The 20,593-nt window shown below is 61.5% G+C and overlaps 1 protein-coding gene across 4 annotated transcripts; it reads right to left on the reverse strand.

The window, feature by feature from the left end:
* Positions 1 to 430: 430 nt before the first annotated feature.
* On the reverse strand, positions 431 to 17,969 carry LMBR1L (limb development membrane protein 1 like). 4 transcript variants are annotated; one of them, XM_084609931.1, is made up of 17 exons: positions 15,470 to 15,490; positions 10,933 to 11,017; positions 7,043 to 7,079; positions 6,480 to 6,619; positions 6,273 to 6,376; positions 6,065 to 6,191; positions 5,510 to 5,578; positions 4,600 to 4,664; positions 4,330 to 4,405; positions 4,114 to 4,197; positions 3,824 to 3,900; positions 3,590 to 3,667; positions 3,173 to 3,246; positions 2,872 to 2,962; positions 2,289 to 2,355; positions 1,799 to 1,960; positions 431 to 1,572 (listed from the first exon to the last, which is right to left on the reverse strand). In XM_084609931.1, the coding sequence occupies exons 5-17, from the start codon at positions 6,324 to 6,326 to the stop codon at positions 1,514 to 1,516; spliced, it is 1,083 nt and encodes a 360-aa protein (XP_084466057.1). In that variant the 5' UTR covers positions 6,327 to 6,376; positions 6,480 to 6,619; positions 7,043 to 7,079; positions 10,933 to 11,017; positions 15,470 to 15,490; the 3' UTR covers positions 431 to 1,513. The 4 variants fall into 4 exon arrangements, with proteins under 4 accessions (XP_084466057.1, XP_084466055.1, XP_084466058.1 ...); XM_084609930.1 differs by lacking the exon at positions 15,470 to 15,490 and adding an exon at positions 17,754 to 17,967 and having other exon boundaries at positions 432 to 1,572; XM_084609929.1 differs by lacking the exon at positions 15,470 to 15,490 and adding an exon at positions 17,754 to 17,969 and having other exon boundaries at positions 6,065 to 6,376.
* Between the last annotated feature and the right edge of the window lie 2,624 nt (positions 17,970 to 20,593).

Raw genomic sequence — 20,593 nt, forward strand, 5'->3', positions numbered from 1 at the left:
GCACCTGGGGGAGGAACAAGTTGTGCCCAGCTCCAGCAGCAGGAAACCAAGGGGCAGGCACAGCACTCCAGGAGCTGGGAAGCACATTTCCCATCAGGAATTTCAACAGACGGAGCTGGTGTCTCGTAAGCCACTAGCCTCCGAGCATGTATTAAAAGACACTTTTTATTATTTAAATAAAAAACACACAGCAGTTGACAGCTGATCCGCACTGTCACTATCAGCTGACAGCACAGAGACCTGACACACTCATTAGACAAAGCAAAGCTTGCCCTAGGCTCCCATGCTTCAGGGCAGGAACACAGCAGGAAGGACTGGAGATCCTGGCCCACACCCCTTTCAGCTTTGTCCCCCCACCCCAATGCTAATCCCCGGGGGGGACTGACATTTACAGCCTCCCCCCGCACACACAAATACATTCTCTCCCCCCCCCCCAAACTCCTCCCCCTCAGAGGCAGGATCAGGCACCAGCCTGAGCCGTGCTGGCTAAGGGGTGTCTGTAGCCAGAGCTCCTCCCCCTATAACCCAGGGTGAGAAACAGAAACCCCCAGGTGTTTGAATGACAAACCCCACCCCACCGACACCTCCCTGGGTCCCTGCCCCACCTGGGAGCCCTGCTCAGTTGAAGGCTGTCCTAAGTCAGTGTCAGAGAGACAGGAGCAGCCTGGGGCTAAGGGGGGCAGGCAGACAGAGCAGGGAGGGGCTGAGCTCACTGGGTGAGGGGAGTGGGGAGGGTCTCAGAGCGGGGGGGGGGTCTTTCACCCATAAAACATCAGGGCAGCAGCTGTTCAAAAAAAATAAAAATAAAAAATGCCCACACAGAAAACGCAGCCAGCAAAGCAGACGAATGCGCGGCCCATGGCCGCCTAGTGTGCTTGAGTGAGGTATGTAACCATGGCGCCGGGGGGTCTGCACGGGGCAGGGCTGGGCCCTGGGGGGCTCGGGGCAACAACTCTCGTGAGGCAGCTTCTGCAGCGGCTAAACCCCCGCTCCCCGCAGCGGCCCCTGCTGGGAGAGGCTGGGACTGGACTTGCAGGGAGCTGCCCCCACAGCCAGTGCCCTGCCCCCCACAGCGCCCCCTGCTGGCCAACAGCTCCCATTATAGTCCCGGACATCTTCCTGCAGGGTGCCTGGAGCTGCCTTCCCCCCCAGGAGGCTGCAGCAGTGGGGGGAGGACTGAAGGGGGGAGAGGGGGAACGGCTCAGCAGCAGTCCCAGCAGAGAATTCTCCTGTCTCCCCCGCTGGGGATCGAATGCAGGGGGGGGGAGGCGGGGGGGCCTCGATCCGCCCCATCCCAGCATCCGCACCACAGGAGGATACCGGCCCCTTCTCACCAGCAGACCATTGGGCGGAAGCAGACGAGGGCGGAGTCAGCCAGGCCCCGCCCCTTCGGCTCAGAATGCAGGAGACACATAAATCCATCGAGTCAGGGCGGGGGCTGCCCCCCGCCCCACGGCCTGGAGGGGCCGCAGCAGCCCCCATTTCCCAGTCGTTGGCTGGGGCCAGACTCGTCCTAGCAGAGCTTGCTGGGTTGGCAGGTGCACGTCACGGGCAGAGGCAGCTTGTGCAAACCTGGCCAGGGGAGACACCGGTTAGGGGCCATGGTGACATTTCCCCTCCATGTCCATCCCCCTGCTGGCAGCCTGGACTGGGGCCAGGGGCCCATTCACCCACAGGCCTGGCTCACCGGCAAATCGCCTCCCCCAGGGCCCTGCAGGTCTGTGACACGGACACACCAGGCTCCCTGGCCTGGGGACCAGCTCCCCCCACGGATGCAGGCGGCAGGCCCAAGACTCACCGAAGGCTCGGATGAGCTCGGCCCGCACGGCCCACGTAAACTTCTTCACCAGGCATAGTGTGGTGAGGGCAGCGAAGAGCATGTTGTAGAGGAAAACAATGTAGAAATTCCCCAGCCAGTTAAACCTGCCAAAGTCGCCCAGGAGGTCAAACCGCGTGATTCCTGCAAGAGAGAGAGGCTGAGCGCTCCCCACAGTGGGGCCGGACCCCACTGTACCTCCCCCTGCAGCCCCAGGCCTGGGCTCCCCCAACACCCCCCTTCCTGACCCACAGCCCCTTGTTATTCCAGCCGTGCCTCTGCCCCTCAATCCCAACCTACGGCCCCTAAGCGGCTGCTCCAGAGCTCCAGCCCCTGGCCAACGGGATGGGCCTCCAGGATAGGGCAGTTCTGCTGGCCCAGTCCAGGGGTGCGTGTGCGTATCGGGAGCCACTCAGTTCCGCCCCAGGGGCGCGCGGTTCCCCAGAGCCCAGCGTGGCCGCAGGAGACTCACCCAGCGTTCTGGAGAAGACGGGCAGCGCGGAGCTGAGGACCAGCAGGGACACACAGTTCCCAATGATCTGGGCGGAGGGGGAAGAGACAGGCCTTGAACCTGGGAGCCAGACTCCCCCTTCCCCCCACGTGTGGGCACAGGACCCCTCCCGCCCCCCAGAACACCGCCACAACTCCGTATCCGCCACCCAGCGAGCCACAAGACACCTGCGAGCCCCTCTGGCCAGGATCAGCGGCCCCACCCCTGGAATTAGGGAACCAAGATCCCCAGCTGGACTCTGGCTCTGGGGCAGGCTGGGGGCTCCCGCTCAGCATCCATGTCTAACTGGGGGGCATCTGACGGGGCAGCTCACAGCTAGGCTTCTCCCCATCCAGCCTGGCGCCGGAGCCATGGCGCCCTCGTGTGGCGAGATGATGCAATGCAACCGCCCCCAGGGCTGGGAATAGAACCCAGGCGTCCTGAGTGCGGCCCTGGTGCTGGGCCCACCACACCGTGGTCCCTAGTGGCTCCATGCGGGTAGCAAGCGGCTCTGGCTGCATGGAGGCAGGGGGCACCTGGTGGCGGAGGGGCAGATACCACTTACCTTGGTCATGGGGGTATCCTGCCTCACGGGGAGCAGCCTCATGAACAGGGGGGAGCTGTAGAAGCCCACAACGGAGGAGACCATCAGATAGCTGAGTCCAGGGGTTAAGGAGGAATAACGGAGTGGGGGGGTGGAATCTGTTGGGCCCAGGGAGCTGATGCAGGGACTGGGATGGGGGCACGGCACCCAGAGGGGCAGGGAAGGGGGGGACTGGGCTAGCAAACCCAGGCCCTGCCCCAGAGAGAGCAGCCCCCCTGCAGGGATCAGACGGAGGGGCTGGGGCTGCACATCCCAAGGATACAAGATGAGAACCACCTGCAGGGCGGCGCCAAAGGACCCAAAGATGGAGAAGGAGACCTGCCCCAGGGGTGCGTCCTGCAGGGAGAAAGAGCAGAGGGTCGGTGTGGGGGGCAGATTGGACCAGGAACCGATCAGCCAGCTCTGGGCTCATGTCCCAGGATGTCCCAGAGCCCCTTCACGCTGTCACCTGGTGAGCACTTCCCCCCGCATGGATCCATGGGGCAAGCACAGACCATGCAGTGCAGGGTGAACCCCCAGACCTGGAGAGGCCCGGTAGGGGGCTAGGTAGCTGGGTCTCCCCATTGTTGATGGTGCATCTATTGGGAGCTGGGCTGAGACCCAGCAAACTCGTCCCATGCATGGGCCCATGGCAGAGAGGGAAGGGTTAAACTCAGCTCAGACCCCCCCACCGCGGTACCTGAATCCCCCGCGGCATCGCGGCATCATCCAGCAGCAGCTCCAGCGTGTGAAAACAGACGACGAGCACAGAGATGGCCTGGGAAGGACCAGAAGGGAGGTCAGTGCGGCCTCCTCCCCGCACCCTTGGGGGTCCTTCCCCAGGGAGCTTCACAGAGAATAACCCACCCATCCCCAACAAGCAGGGAAACCGAGGCACAGACATCAGGCAGGCCCCCCCCCCCCCAGCACCTACCGTCAGCGCCAGGAGGCACAGCATGGCCAGGGGGTAGCCCAGATTCCGCTGCCAGGGCGAGACACAGCGCCGCAGCTCTGCCGGGAAGCACAGGACACGCCCCGGGTGAGCAAGTGGTCAAGACTCCACCATCTGCCCCCTTGAGAATGAACGCTGCCCCCCTCCCCTCCACCACCCAGATCAGAGCATCCCGCTGATCTCACCACCCAGCAAGCGGGGAGTGAACCCAGGAGTCCCACTCCATCCCCCCCCTGCCCCGAGCTCTCTGTCTCCCCAGCCCCGCTCCTTACCCAGCGCCAGTCTCCGGCTCTGGATGGCCAGGAACTGCTCCTGGAGCATGGCCGCGCTCAAGTTCAGCCAGCAGGAGGTGGGACCTGCAGAAGGAGAGAGTCCCGAGGGGTGAACTGGGGGACGGGGGGGCTGAGCCCCTCCGGGAAGGGGCCGTTGGAGTGAGCCGGGATCACGCCCCTCCAGCACCCGGGGCAGGGCATGGGGGACACACTCACTGGCAGAGATCTTGCGGGAGAGGGCGGCTTCCTCGAACCTTGTGCAGTTCAGCTGCTCGTCCAGATCCTCCAGCAGCTGCAGGGGGGACGACAGAGGGAGAGCGCGGCGCCCGTTAGCCACCACGCAGCTGGGAAAGCAACACCCCATCCCTCCCCCACGGCGGGCTCGACCCCAGCAAACAAGGGGTTAACCTCTCCACTCAGCGTCCCCCGGTGGGGGTGGGGGGGCAGGAGATAGGGCGAGGGCGGGGCAGGAACAGGGAGCCTTACCCTGGGCTTGACCAGCAGCTTCCCGGTGACGGTGAACATGCGGGAGAGGCCGACAGGCGTGCACACTGCGGGGGGGCAGAGAGCAAAGGAGCAGGGTGAGAACAGGTACCGGCCCCCCCTTCTATTGGCAAAAGGAACCAAAGGGATCCGGCCCTTTCTGTGTCTGCCAGTGGGGCGGGTTCGAGCCTGGGGCCTTCATGGTCTCGGCACCCAGAGCTGGAGAGGTCCCTGCCCTGAAATCAGCCCCCCTCCCACAGTTCTTTTCCGAACCTGCATCGGGCTCCGAGAGCAGCGGGAGACACCTCTGATGAACAGTCACTCAGTTCTGTGGCCATGAGGTGTGGCAGGGTGTCCGGGGGGGCCACACTGCCCCCCCAGGAGCAGGCCTGGCTAGAGAGCATGCTCCACCCTGTGGGTACCTGGCCTGGCATCAGCCCGTCCGTCAGGGAGACCCCGGCACCACCCAAAAGGGATTGGTCAGGAAAATCCACCAACAGGTTATCCAGGGCGGGGGGGGCGGGGGAGGAAGATCCTGAATTCCAGCCCCTGCATTCAGACTTTTCCGGACCAGAGCCAGCTCGGAAGCTCCTGGAAAAATGTCCACCAGACCAAGCAGGAGACGCACGGATCAGGGCTGGAGGCAGAGTCTGGCTACAGAGGCTTGCATGGGCCTTTGTTTGGAGGAAGGGACAGACTCCACCCCGAAAAAGCTCCCAGTCTTACTACGCAAGCCCCATTTCATCAGAGACTCCCCCCAGGTCACCCGAGCAGTCTGTGTCACACAGGAACGGAAGCCAGGAACCATACGGCCAGCCTGCCCCCTTGCATTTGTTCAGGGGAGGGCTGGAAACTCAGCTTGGACCCCACAGATCCCCCCTCAGCCCCCAAAGAAATCAAACCATCCACTTACACAGCAGCAGCAGCCCCCCAAAGAGTGAGATGCAGGAGTAGAGGTAGGGGAGGTAGTATTCCCACAGGTCTGTGGAGAGGAGAGGGTTAACATTACACACCCAGGCTGGGGTAAGCCATGGGGCCCAGAAGACCCTCGGTGCCAGGGCTGGGCAGGGGGCCGGGAATGGGAATCCTTGGCACTCAGCAGGAGATGGTCACTCCCACCGGAGCAGGGTATGGGTGGGCTGGGGGGAGGACATTAACTAGCATGTCTGATAAGGCTTGTCACCCCAGAGCATCACAGCAAGGGGGGTTGGGTACCAATCACCCCACTGTGCAGATAGGGAAACTGAGGCATGGGGCAAGGCAGAGTTTTGCCCCCCTCATAACAAGCCACTGGTAGAGATGAAAAATTCAACCCAGGAGTCTGGACCCTAGCCCCTGGACCACACTCCCTTTTCCCAGAGCTGGGAAGAGAACCCAGGAGTCCTGTCCCTCCGTCTGAGAGCATGCAACCCCCCTTCCACCATCACCGCCCCGCCCCGTGGGGAGCTCGCGCTGCCCGGCCACTCGCCGTAGAGGGATTCCTGGCTGCCCGTGTCCTCGTCCACAATGGCTGATGCCACCCAGACCATTCCCAGCACCAGCAGGGTCAGCAGCAGCAGCTCCACGAAGGTCTCGTAGACTCGGGCCAGGATGCCCTGCGGGGGGTGGGGGGAGGAATTTAACACGGCGTGGGTGGCACCAAGGGCAGTGGGGGAGACAGACCCGGCAGCTGGTACCTTCTTGGATCCCACGAAGCCCTCGGCCTCGGTGAAGAAATACGCGAAGGGCATGAGGAAGACCAGGGAGAGGTTGGAGAAGAGGAAGACCAGGTTCCAGAGGCCTGGAGAGAGACGGACAGGTGAGCCCCCCGGAGCCCAGCCCCCTGGGCCATGCCCAGGCTGGCGGGACGGGGCAGGACGGGGCGGGGCAGGACGGGCGCTCACCGTGGATCAGCGAGCCGTTCAGCCACTGGATGTAGTCGTTGTGCGGGAAGAGCAGCAGAACCTCGTTGGCGAGGATGGAGAAGGGCACCAGCAGCAGGGCACCCAGCGAGACGGCCAGCGTGAAGGTACACAGCGACAGCCTGCGGGGCGGCGGGGGGCAAGCATGAGCTTGGCTCCTCCACCCCTTCCCCAGCCAGCCTCCCGAACGGCCCCCAGGGCGCAGGGCAAAGCCAGCGGGGCGCGAGGGGACCCGCCGTGGCTGGAATGAGAGCGGGCAGCACCCAGGGGTGAGTGCCGGCCGCGCCTCGCCCCGAGGCAGCCGGTGACGCGAGTTCTGCCCGGTCTCAGTGCGTGGAGCAGCTCAGCGAGACTCAAACCAGCACGTGCCTCGGGGAGAGACGTGTTAGCCGCTGCCCCCCCCCAGAGCTGGGGAGAGAACGCAGGAGTCCTGAGCCCCATCGCCCTGCTCAACCTGCAATCCTCAAACCTGCCCTGTCCCAGCACGCTGGGGGGTGGGGAAATGCGTCAATACGGGAAGGGGCGAAGGACAGCCAGGAGCTTACGCAATTCTGTCGACAGCGGCATCCTCGTCATCCTCAACTGCAGAGAGATGGGGGAGAAAAGCCGTTAGCTCAGCAGAGACCCTCACGCTCGTTACACCTCACGGGACAGAGTCGGGGAAGCTTCGGCCAAGAGCCACAACAAGGTTTTGTGGCATGGGTGGGGCAGGAGGTTTCATGGCCTGGGGGTTGCCGGGCCGGGACTCAGCTCTGCTAGACTCCTGCAAGGCCCAGGGCGAAGCCCCTCTGCCCCCAGCTCTGAGATGGGGAGAAGGGGCCTCTGCCTAGCCTATGGGAAATGGGCACTGCTTGGGGGCAGGGTCTCTGCACCTGGTCACAGCGGGGGTCCCAGGTGATGCCAGAATACCCAGGCCAGCAGCTTGTCCCAGACAGATCCCTCCCTCGCTGCCCTGCAGCCGGATGTCCAGAATTATTCAGCCAATATTATGTGTTTTTAAGAGAATCCAGGTTTATGCTAAAGCGAGCCCATGGCCCCTGCATCTCTGTACTGAACCACATTAAAAACGGCGCGTAAGCTTTTGTTCTGGGGGCACGCAGAGAACTGTGCTGAGCTTTGTGACAATGATACAAACGGACAGAATTGTTGCTAAAAACTCGGCGCGGATTTCCAAGAGCCTAGTGCCCGGGAACTGAAGTACTAGGGTCAGAGGGCACCAAGGCATTTTGGGGAGTTTGTGCCCATGGTAGCAGGCTCAGGTGTGTGTGTAGACAGACACCTTGGCAGCACTGCACTGCTGGTTGTACCCCTGGCTCGGGGAAGATTTACACCCCACCCCCCCCGTATTTGTGCCAACTAATCTGGCTCACACTCGGTAAATCTGGTTGACTGGGATTATTTGACATTTTCTTAGTAAAGGAGCCGACCCTCCAAGCAGTGACTGGCACCCCCAGTAGGTTCAATCAAAGGAGTAACCTCAGGGACGGGAACGTGGGCTCATCGATTTCCATCCACGTGCCACACAGACGGGGGCATTGGTGACTCAGACAAGCCCAGGTGCCTGCTGGTGTCTCCCCAAAGCAGGCTCCCGTGTGCTGCACCTGGCTGCCTGACACCCCCAGGGCCTGGCAGCCTGTCTAGCCCGGGGGCAGCCCCCACCCCGACCCCCAAGAATCATCCTGGGCTTGGATTTCTCAGAGTCAAAACAGAGACGGCCCAAGGCTGCGGGGGGCAGAGCAATGGGAAAAGGGGAAGGGGGGGGGAGTGACAAGACAGCACCGCCTAACAAAGGGCTCAGCAGCCCCCCTCCCCCATCTCCACTCCGCCTTCGCTCCCACCAAGCCGCCAGCAGCTCCCATCCGTATTCAGGTCACACGTCTCCTCTCCCTGTTCCCTGGCCAGCCCCGCCTGGCTCCGTGCCAAGCTGAATGCTCACAGCCAGTTCCCATCCCCTGACCCTCACCAACCCCCCAACCCCGGCAGCCGTTCCCCGCACCCCGGAACCCGTCCGTGCGGCAGGCGGCTCAGCGCCGGGCGTTTCAGCCCTGACACGGCACAGGGGTCGGCACCGTGGCCGCTGCAGGGCAGCAGTAAAAACTACAGAAATGCTGCACAAAGAACTGTGTGAAAGCGGCCCAGCGACGCAGTCAGAGCGCGGGGCAGCGAGGCTGCAACAGCCTGCTCGACTCTGTCCCCAGCTGCACCCCCAGTTCGCAACCCTGCTCCTGCTCCAGGGCTGGCTCTGCGTTTCCAAGGGCTTGTCTGCACAGGCAGATCTGGCCCCAAGCACCCCCAAAGCAGGGGCAGTGCACCGAAATGAAAGCGGGGCACTGTCACTCCCCACACTGGCGGTTTACATCGGCACAGGAATCCCCAAGGCAGGCCAGCCCCACAGGGCACCCAGAGTCTCTGGCTGAGGGTGGAATGCTCCCATCAGGAGAGCTATTCTGGGCAGAGTTTCCTCAGGGGTAGCAACTCCCATGGAAAAGAGCCAGCAAGCGCAGGGGGTGGGAGGGGCATTGGGGCAGCGCAGTGGGGAAGGGGAGCAGGGTACACAGGCATTGTCAGCACTGTAAGGCAACCCCCAGCCACTACAATACCCCCTCCTCTCTCAACCAAAGGTTTGAAGTCCTTTACAGACACCAGTTAAGCCTCACATCCTCTGTGCACAGCAGGTAAGGTATTGCTTCCCCCAGCCTGAAAAGCAGCCACCTCTGGGGTGGGGCACAGCCACTGATTAACGGCCCACAGCATCGCTGCCCATCCTGCAGCCCACTGAAATGGCCGCAACAGGAGTCACATTCTGCCTCCCCAGATGTGGCATTTGGCCAGCGTGTCAGACACAAGACCCCGACTCTCCTGAAAAGGGTCCCGGGATCTCCACCGCCGGGCCAGGAGCTCGGTTTCACACCCTCCCACAGAGACCGGATTCAGCTCAGAGGGAAGCGCTCTCCTGACAGGATCTCCACCAGGTGTTTCCACCCTCACCAGACACGACAGAGAGTGGAGCTTTCCCTCGACCGGGAAACGCACCATCTGGAAAGACGCAGATGGGGCTGGGAGACGACAGGACTCCAGACTCGCCTCAGCGTGAGTGGCTGTACCAGCCCACCTGAGACAGAAACCCAGGGGCCGTGTGTGTATGGTGCTGTGGGGGGGGGGATCCCCTGGATTTCAGGCCAGATGCTTGGGCCCTGAGCCACCCAGGCTGGCTTATGGGGGCAAAGGAGCATAGTGGGGGGGAGGATAAGACAGCAGGTGGCCAGAGGAGCCAGGGTCAACATGTGCATTGGCGGGGGGGGGGGGGGGAGAACCTATGGGTCAATTCTTATTGATGTATAGGCCTGCCACCAGGGCCTTGGTGAGAGCTGGGGTGCACACAGCACGGGGAGACATGGGTCCCCTCCCAAGCCAGAGGGGAGCAGCCCAGGGAGCCCCTGCCAGGCACGGTGGAAGCCAAGTCCTGGCCTCAGCACATGAGTCCCTGCCCACATGGGGGTCTGCGCCCCGGGGAACGCAGTGCATCGGGCCAGATCCATGGGTCTGCAGACCCTGCAGGGGAGCCGTGTGCAAGGGGGCCCCGTTGGCGGGGAATGCGCTACCCACCCCAACGCACAAGGCACAGCCAAGGACACCCATGGCACAAGCACCAGGCTGACCCTGCAGATCCTCGCCACTGGGCTTCCCCCCAGGGAGCAGAGCTTCCGCTCCGAGCTGCGGGGGCGGCGGAGGGCAGAGGGGTCCCCCTTCCCGGCTCTCAACAGAGCCTGCAGCCCCCTCCCCCATTCTGTGCCCAGATGCCCCCTTGGCTCCTGCCCACCCCAGCTCACAGGATGCGGGGCAGCCTGGCTCCATGCCACGCAGCCCCCAGCATGGTGGGGGGACCCCCAGGGACGGGACGGGTTCGGCCTTTGGTAAGACAACTCCTGAGGGAGGGCAAGGACGGTGCGGGGTCAGGTGGAGGGGCCACCATGCGGCTCTCCTGCCACGGACTCTGCCTAGGGGGCCTGGTGTTTCAGCCCCATCCCCCTGCTCCCTGCCCAGGTCCCCCAGCATCCGGCTCTGGGCTCGCTGCACAGCCCCGGGGAGGGGAGCGCCATGGTGACGACACCATGCAGCGCTTGGGAGATGCTGGTCTCTGAGCCCAGATCCCGGGGGGGGGGGATGTTGCCCATGGCAACCGCAACACAGCAGCAATGTAAACAAACCAAGGGGGGCCCTCCCCAGCAGGACGGGGTGTCCCCTGGGGATGCACCAAACAGCACACAGCAAAGCTGCTGCAGGAGGTTTGGCCCCTGGCTCAAGCAGCCCGGGGGGGGGGGCAGTGTGCGGGGGGGGGGAGCTGCTGGGGGCCCTGGAGTTGGAATTCAACAAGAGCCCCGTGCAGGGAGGGGGCAGCCAGAGCCAGGGGCCTGGCCAGAGCCAGGCCAGTCACCTGTGGCGAAGTCCGTGTGTTTCTTGAAGCGGGTTATGACGAAGTGGCTCAGGATATAGAGGCTGGCGAAGAGCAGCGTGCAGATCTGCAGAGAGGGAGGGAGGGAGGGTCAGAGGTGGCCCAGGCAGCTGGATCCCACCCGCCGTGCTCCCCATTCCCCCCTGCACCAATCCTCCCCTCCTCAACCCACCTCCACGCCCCCATTCGCTGCAGGGAAAGCGCTGACCCCCCCGGGCAGGAATCCCAGCTCCGAGCTGTGGTGCCCCTCCCAGGAACAGCTCGCGCTGGGTGTCTCTCAGGGCAGCAGCCCCCCGCCTGCCGCCACACAATACCCAGTGCTGCACTGGGGGCAGGGTTTCTATACTGATTTCTGCCTGACCCCATGCCAGCTGGAAATGGGACGCCCTGAAGCCTGGTTGCTCCTGCAGCCGAGCAGAAGGGGCGGATGGGGGGATGACAACTCCAGTTTAAAGGTACCCTCCAATCCAGAGCTGCCAGCCTGGGGCTCTTTTCAGAAGTCTGGACCTGGACCCACAAGGGAATCTCCCTCAAAGCGGCCAGCCCCAGAGCCGTTCAGCCGCCCCCAGCACCAAGCCTTTGCACTGCAGACACGACCAGCACGGCGGCCCAGAAGCCCCACACATGACATGTTTCTGGGGCTCCTTTGGCTGAGAGGCTCAGGATGCCCCCAGTTCATTGTCAGACTCTGCACCATGCTGGGCTCTATTCAGGTACGTCCCCGCCCTGCCGCTCCACAGCGTCCGTCGCCCGAAAATGACCCGCGAGGCCTGGCTGTGAGCTCAGCCCGTAACCTGCCCGCGTGGGTATTTGCTGCAGAGGGCAACAGGACAGGACAAGGCAGGGAGGGAGGGTATTGTGTTGGTGGGGTTTGCATTTTGCAGGGGCAATTGGAGCAGGGCATAGTGGGGGCAGAAAAATTTCAGGGCAAGCCGGAGAAATCAGTTTCTGAACAAACAGGGTACATTTTGGCCCGAGCCCACAAAGGTGTTTAGGCTCCGAATTTGCGTCACCGGGGCCTGCCTAACCGCGACATAGCAGTCGGGCTGGCAGGCTGGCCATTCACGCTCACTGCTGGCATTCCTCTTTGCCGGGTCCAAGCCAGGCCATGCCAAGCAGGCCAGAAAACGTCTGGTGGCGGATGTCTGGCCACATGGAATGCCCCTGCTCTGTAATTTGCCCCTTCTTGGGGGATTCGGAGGGGTCCAGGGAAGCGTGGCCAGCCCCTGCCTGTGCTATACACGCAGCGGGGCCCGGTGCGGTCAGTCCCGCCTGCCACCAGCACTAGAGCCTTTGCCGTGATTGGAAGGAAGCCGGCAGGCAGCACCGGGCACACGGCTCACCCGCCCCTGAGCCGCGCTCCGAGGTCCAAGCAGAGCAGGGCTACGTTTGAGAACACAAGGACCTTTGATCACTCGCAGCGTGTGTCAGACAGGCCGGGCGCAAAGGTTGACCTGAACCCATCGGCTTCGTTGCATCAGCACAAATTCATTACCCTTCCCACCCCACAGCTCACGCCTGTCCCCCCCCGCCAGGTCTATTTCTGAGCCCTGCCTCGAGAAGGGCCGACTGCCCGGGCTTGCCGGGAGAGTGCCGGCCGACTCTCACTGCACTCTGGATCGTGCCCTAGCAGGCATGGAGACTCCCTGGACACCGGCACAGCCCGAACCCCTCCAGAAGCAGCACGCCCCGCTGGCAGGCAGCCCCTCCTAGAGCCACAGGGCAAAATAAAACCCCAGCTACAGAAGAGGCCAACCGCTGCAAAGCGCTCAGCGGCTGGAGAAAACCCAGGTCGGGTCCAAGCACGGCCGGTTCTGCTTCCCCGGGCCAAGGGAACGCCCCTGCAGAGAGGCCGCAGCGGCTGCAGTGCCAACGAGCTGGTCTCGGGGGCTGCACCCATCAGGCGTCCCAGCCTGGAGCTCACAGCAGCCACCAGCCGCCCAGCCATTCAGGTTTGGGTGGTTGAAATTTAGGGCTCTCTAAGAACTGGTCCAGGGTTAACTCCTCGAAGGCCGCACCCGCCTGAAAGCTCGGGGCCATGCCGATCCTGACGTGCTTCTAGTAGGTCAGCGCTGGAAGCTGGCAGAGACGGATTTGACCTCTCTCTTGCTGCTGGGAGCCAGCCAGCACCTCCAGCAGGGAGCAGGTGGGGGAAAGCCCTGCAGGTCCTGCAGCCCAGCCCTACCCAGGATCCTTCGGACACAGGGGTTCAGAAATTAAAGGGTGGCCAGTTCAACACATACAAAGGAAACCTGTTAAACACACAATACTTGATTAGCCTGTGGAACTCCCTGCCACAGGATTTAGCAGAATTCAAACAGGGACTGGACAGCTGCACGGACAACCAACCTACCCAGTGTTAGACCATCAGTGCCAACAGCTTCAGGGAAGGGACGAGAGATTCATCCCAGGAGAGCAGAGAACTCTCCCTCCTCTCTAGTGCGGGTCTGAGCAGCGGTGAGAGGAGCTTAGCTAGCAGGGAGCTGCTAGAGCCCTGGGCACAGTCTGGCTCCTGAGCCCACACAGGACGGCTCAAGGGTCCAGCCAGCAGGGTGGTTCGGATGCAGCACGGGGCGCTCAGGCTGGGGGCCTTCTGGAGGGCTGGAAGGGGCCAGCTGGGCCTCAGCTTCCTGGCCTAGCCCCTCTCCGGGTCAATGGATCCTGAAAGGAGAGCTGTCCAGGGTCCCCCTTCTGCCCCAGTTCAGCCCCCCGGGAGGATCCCTCGGCCCCTAGCCCTGCTCGAGGGGAAGCAGCAATCCCAGCTCCGCAGCAATTCCCCTGCCACCCCAGCGGGGCATCACGCCATGCCAGAGAGCAAGCGAGCGCAGCCAGCGGGGAATAAAGGGCAGCAGCCTGCAGCTCCCAGATGCAGCCGCAAGTGCTGAAGGGCTGTGACCTCGGTTCTCAGCAGCATCTCCCCTCCCCGACACCCACGCACCCTGCTCTGCGTGGCTCTTTATACCCCCCTCAGGGACCGGTAGGCGCGGACACCCCAGGCCCCATTCCCCTCACCGCAGGCCACGTCAGCCCCTAGCCTTAGGGCCGGTACACGCGTTGGCCTGCATGCCCCTAGCCCTTCTTCTACTGGCAGAGGGAGTGGGGGACCCAGGTAAGTCTTTTCCAGCTTGGAGTTCCAGGGACGCCAGGCAGGAAAGGAATTAACGGGGTTTCTGTGACGGGAGCAGCGGGGATGCAGGGAAATAAAAGCCATTTGCAAATCCACCAACACTCCTGGAGCTTTCAGCACCATCCAGACTTGCCCCGACCCCCCCGCCGCATGCCTTAGCGCCCCCGGGGCGATGGGGTCAGTAGGACTCCTCGATGTGCGACAGGGCTGGAAAGGGGCAGAGCCTGAGCGCGACTGCCATTCAGCAGCTCCCGCACACCACGGCGACCACACGGGGCCACAAGGGCTCCCCCTCTGCCCCCACCCAGTGAGCACAGACCCTGGTCAAAGCTGCTGAATGATCCGGGGGGTCCCCCAGCCTACAGCCCCGGGAGAAAGGGCTAAGCAGAGACACTTGGTGCATGGCACCTGCGTTCCCGGCAGGGTTAGCTCCCCTGGCACCGACCTGCTAAGTCTTAGGCAGGGCACAGCGTGTGCGCTGGACGGTCAAGTTAGCGCCCCGTTGCTGTGCCAAGCGAAGGAGTTTGCGCTGCCCCAGCAACAGAGCCAGGCAGGGCTCTGCTTGGGCGGGGCGGGGGGGAGGGGAGGGGACAGGAAGGGTTGAGCGGGTCCTGGACTCTGTCTTCCCCCTCCCTCCCTGCCACGGGCCCCAGGCCAGGGCGAACAGAGCAGTGCTCCTTCCTCCAGGGATCGTGGGCAATCCCAGCCGGTTCTCCACCCCCACGCCCCACCCAGGGCAGCAGAGCAGCATCCTCATCCCCTTCCCACACAGGCGAGTGACTCAACCAAGGTATCACGGTGAGTCAGTGGCAGAGCAGGGAAACCAGAACCCAGGGATCCTGAAGCCACTGCCCTGCTTTAGCTGCCAGGCCTGCCCAACCCTTTGGGCCCCCCCCAAGCAACCAGCCCCCAAGACTCCATGAATGGTTGTGCCCGCCACAGAACCTGGCGGCTCCCACTAGCGCGACCTTCAACAGCCGGCCACCAACGCTCCTCTTCGGGGGACCCGCCATTGACAGGAGCCAGCGTCACCTCGTGGCTACAGCAAGAGATAGGTGAGCCAGGACTCCTGGGTTCTCTTCCCCAGACAGGGAGCATGACCTAGGCGTTACAGGAGGGGACAGGGAGCCAGGACTCCTGGGTTCTCTTCCCCAGACAGGGAGCATGGCCTAGGCGTTACAGGAGGGGACAGGGAGCCAGGACTCCTGGGTTCTCTTCCCCAGACAGGGAGCATGGCCTAGGAGTTACAGGAGGGGACAGGGAGCCAGGACTCCTGGGTTCTCGACTCCCGGCAGCATTGGGTGTTCTGTGCCCCCGTCCCCTCTCGCTGACACCAACCCACCTGCGCCTGGAGGTGCTTCAGTCTTAATAAAGAGACATTATTTTACCAACCTGGTGGGGGTGGGGGGGAGCCCGCTGAATAGCGCCCCTCCCCCATGGAGCAGCAGCCATGTGGACATCCCAGTCCAACGGGAGGGGCTCAGGCGCTGGCTACGTGCAGACAGATCCGCCAGAACAGGCTGGGAAAGTCTTCAGCCCTGAACCCTTTAACTGATGTCAATTCAGCAGGAAAAACAAACCCAGCTGCTTCCCTCCCGCTCCCCCTCGCCTGCCAAGCAGGATAGCCGGGCCCTGGTGTGCCAGCTGCCCGCCTCTGGGCCCTCAGCTCCGGTTTCTCTGGCACAGCTCGCAGTGCGGGGTTGGCTCGGGAGCAGAGTTTGCCTTGCTCCAAGCACTGGGCTGTTTCAGACCAGCTGACCCAAGGGCCTCCACTCGGGAAGGCCCCCTCCAAGCCACCCGATGCACCATGTGGGGCTGGGGGTGGGGGGTACAAATGCCAGGAGCCAGGATTCCTGCAAGACTGAGCCCTGGGGTAACAGAGGGCTGCCATCTGAAACCAAGGCTCCCCACTCCCCAACACAGCTAGGGTCACAGCGTCGTCAGGACCCAAGTCAAGGGGCCGCCGAAGCTGGCAGGGAAGGGGCTAGAAACCCCCATCACCCAGCTGACGCTGGAGTCTCTGTGGGCTGGTTAGGACACAGATGGCAAAGGGTTCCAGCATGTTTTTTCCCCCTGACCCCAGAGCCCTGCTGGCAAGAGGGCATGTTCCTACTCATGACTGCAGCTGGCCAGGGAGGCGGGGATCCTGCCAGGAGCGTCCAAATTCCCAAACAAACTGGCTACAATCTTGCTGAAAGCTATCACCTTGGTGCCAGCTGTACAAGCTGGTGCTGCTGCACTCTCCCGTGGAGAAGGGCTCCCAGGTGGCACTGCATGGTTTGCGGAGGGAGAATTCACCTGCCTAGATGTTTTCAGGTACCGGGGACAATACCCCGTGGAAGTCCAGTCTCTGTGCAGAAACAGTGCCCACAGGACATCCACTTACACTGCACAAGACCCAGCGAAGCAGATCATGGTCGCTGTTACCACACTTGAAACCCTGCTCAGAGGCTGGAGTCCCCTTGGACAAGGGTGAGGAATATCCAGCCACACGGGGATGGGTTAGATGCCCAAGGAGCAGAGGCATGTCCCAAAAAAAGTTTCTTGTTAGACTTCCCTGCTTTCTAGCTGACGCTGGGAAACCGAGCCACGGCTGGCATCAGGTGTCCAAACACAGCCCTCAGCTGATATTGTCGTGACGCAGCAGCACAGTGACCTGCACCCGAGTGCAGCCTGGTCCCCACTGACACGGGGCCAACCGTGATATTGGACACGGGTGTCGGCCACGGGTGGCTCCCCTGATCCGCCACAGGGCAGCCCTTCTTGGGCTGGGGGAAATGGGTTGACAGACTCAGTAAGGGCGCAATCTTTAAAGGAAGCCACAGCTCAAGATGCCTCCAAGGGAGATAAGCAGGGCATGGGGAGAGGGAGAGGTGTCTAGCAGAGAGAATGGTCACAGAAGAGCAAAATGTCCAAAGCCAGGGGTAACGGCACAGGGCGGGGGCCAAGGCGAGTCCCAGTGACCACAGTAACTCAGACCCGAGCCTCACCTGGCTGCTTCTTTGCTCCTAGGGCTCCCAAAGGCTCCCCCTTTCTGTGGGGTGGGAGGGTGGCAACATGGAGGCTTGGGCAGTTTGACCCAAGGACTCTCAGTGTCCCATCCCAACAGGCAGCATGTGCAGCTGTCGGGGTCCTGCCACGCCACGCACCAGAAGCGGCTGCATGTCAGCAGGGCCAAAGCAGCAGCTCCTGCAGGCACCTCACATGCTGGTTCGGGGTGAAACACGTTACAAACCCAGACTGTGTTCGGCAGGGCACCAAAGCCGGGGGGCTGGGGGGGGGCTGGAGGGAGGAAAAAGTTTTGTTTTTCTTGCTCCAACTCAGAGTCAGGCGCTTTCCCAGACCAGGCTGCATTCGCCTTGCACTTCCCAGCCCCTCTCCCAGCCCCACCAACACCGACCTGAGTCAGGGACTTGAACCCCTGGCGGGATTCAAGGGCCCTGGCCAGCACCCCCATGATTGCCACCCCAGGGCTCCACCAAGGCGGGACCCCTCGGACCCTCCATCCTCCCTGTTCTGCCCAGCTCCCCCCACCCCAGGGCTTGACGCCCCCCCCCAATCACGTGCCCCGCCAGCAGCAGACGCGGACCACGGGGCTGGCCCTGCCTCTCCCGAGCCCATCCCCGTGGTATCGCCCCGCACCCTCTCAGGCCCCCGGTCCTCTAGCCCCACTCACCAGGCACTCCCGCACCCGCTCGTGGAACAGCTGCTCCCGCAGCCCCAGCACGTCGAGCTCCGCCGGCTCCATTCCCCGCCCCGCATGGCTGGGGGGCGCCTCCCGGCTCAGTCCGCGGCGGCTCGTCCGGCTGCGGCGGCCCCTTTAAGGCGCTGCCCGGCGCTGGCTACACTGTATCCGCGCGGGGCGCGCCGCGTTCCACTCTTAAAGGGCCCGCAGCCGCGGGCCAGGCCGGCGGGGCGCGGGGGCGGGGTGACGCCGGCCATGCGAAGGGCTCATTGGCTGCAGAAGGTTGAATCGGCCGCTGCTCATTGGCTGGGACGGGAGCTGTACCCGATAGGCCGAGCTCGCAGCTCCGCCCCCGCCCGAGGCTGGGCCCGGGGCAAGGATCAGGGCCCCGCTGGCTGCGAGCAGCGGCAGACTTGGGGGACGGTCCCAGAGACCAGGGCTGGGGCCCGTGTTTGGCCACGAGCCCAGGAGAGCTGGGGTCACAGCTCTGCGCGGCCTCAGTTCCCCACTTTACCGTGGGGTGACCGCAGGTGGCTGGTACCTGGAGAGCGGATTTCCCTACACCCACCCTGGGGGGCGTACACCCCCCAGCCCCTCCTCCCCCAGCTGTCAGCTAGGCATGGGTTTTCACTGGTGTGTCTGCTCCTGGGATGAGCCCCTCGGAAGCTGGAGGGGGGTGGGAGGCAGGCCCATTCGGTTGGTTTCATGACACCCTTTGGGGGCATATTTCACCAATGGGAAGGAGGGGGGTAAATTTCAGGCTTTGGCCTCATTCTATAAGAAATATAAATGGTTCTTAGCCACTGGCTTTGGAAAGGGGGTTACTACTTTGAACCTAATGCCCTAATGGGTGCTGGGGTGGTAATGGATAGAGAGGGGCACTAAACTGGATCAGAAAGACCCAGGAGCCTAGAGTCAAGCCAGAGCTAAGCTTGGCTCTGCCCTTTGACCTGGGTTTGCTTCTGCTCCCGCTCCCACTCTCTGTCTCCAGTGCTAGTCTGGCCCCCCCAAAGTGCTTTCCCCAGGAATTGAAATTGGGGGCTGGAAAATGCCTAAATTCTTACCGGTCTCATGATTTTATAGATAGTCTCACAATATTCGGTGCTTTTCTTAAAGAAGGGTCACCTCATTGAGAGGAGAACCTTGCCTGTAACTAACAAAACAGCTTCTAGTCTGCATGGTCACGCACGAAATGTAAACGTGAAGGGCTGCAGCACCAAAAGGCAAATCAAACCACCCCAGCTGTTATTACAATCCTCATGACTTGTAAGCTGATCTCATGGGGTTTTATTTTGGGGGGAAGGGGTAGGGGAGACTAAAAATTGATTTTTTAATACATGTGGTGAGCAACTGCATTTTACCTCTTCAAAAAACAAAGTTGGGGAAGGAAAAAAAGACAGAAACTTAAAACCGGACAATATCTGTCATTAATAAGGGTCCATGTTCTAGAATATGTAATGTCACCTCATGAGGGGGTACCAGGCCCAGTAGAAATGCAAACAGCACGTTATTATATAATGCAAGGTAACAACACAGGGCCTGCCGCAAGAACATCCCACTTTCATTCTCTTCTGATGGCCAGTCATAGCTGGTGCAATTCCCAGGTCAGAGCTCAAACCACCCAGGCCAGGCACGGATCCAGGCCTTGCTTTCCCCCGGAAGAGCCATGTGCAAATAGCACCATCTGCAGGCCCAGGAGGAGTGAGAAGAACAGTAATTACGGGAGGCTGCTGCTGTTGTAGCTGGGTTGGTCCCTGCATATGAGAGAGACCAGGTGGGTGAGGGACTGGACCAACTGCTGGAGGCGAAAGAGGCAAACTTTCAAATTTACAGTGAGCTCATCTTTAGGTCTTTTGTGTAAGTTCAACAGCTTGTCTCTCCCCACCACCAGAAGTTGCTCCAGTAAAAAATGTGACCTCACCCACCAAGAATGATCTCCCCGATAATTGGATTTGCGATCTTCGTTACCAAATGGGGATTATTTAACATTAATTATGTGAATTGTGCCATGCCTAGGAGCCCCAGTGTCAGGTGATGCACACACCCACAGAACAAAGACAGCCCCTGCCCCAGAGGTCTCACCTTCTAAGTAAGAAACTGAAAACATTTTCACATGCAAACTGGCCAGTTCTGTGCATCTCCTCTTACTCCAGCTTTCTCTCCACTCCAAATCCCAGTACCTGTTTGCTCTCCCCACCCTCATCTTTACTTTCAAGCTTCTCAAATCCCTCTGCATGTGTTCCTGCTACCCCATCTTCTACAAGTTGCTTCTCATGCTCCAAAGACACACCTGCTTCCTTCCCGCTCCCTCACTTCAGAAGAGAAGCACTTTTCCCAGGAACATTATACACCATGATGTAACAGCCACCGTGTTCCGGCTGAAGCAGATTAACGGTCTCAGGTAGCGTACACATGATCCTACTTCTACAAGCAATCCCATGCTAACAGTGCTCGCTGAATTTCCCTGGGAGATGATACCTGGTAGGAGTGAGAGTGTCCGAACCTGTTAGACCACATGCTAACCCTGAACAACCATTAGCTGTATAGCCAGGCAGAGGAAAGCCTATTGTCTCCAGCACCCAATATGAGCATTGCTGGATGCTCTCAGCTGCTTTATAGATTATAAAACGTTGTATAGGATTTTGCATATTACAACCATGTTTTAAAATATATTTACATGCCCTAGTTCACTCCTAGGGTATATTTTCTTAAAATGGCCATTCCCCTTACAGGAAAGATAGTACATTTAATTTTTATATATATTTTTAATATTTTGAAATAGTGGGGAGAAAAAAAATAAATGACTCCCTAACCTCCTCCTTTCCATTTTA

Source organism: Lepidochelys olivacea (assembly GCF_965140295.1).
Source record: "Lepidochelys olivacea isolate rLepOli2 genome assembly, chromosome: 20".
NCBI lineage: Eukaryota > Metazoa > Chordata > Testudines > Cheloniidae > Lepidochelys > Lepidochelys olivacea.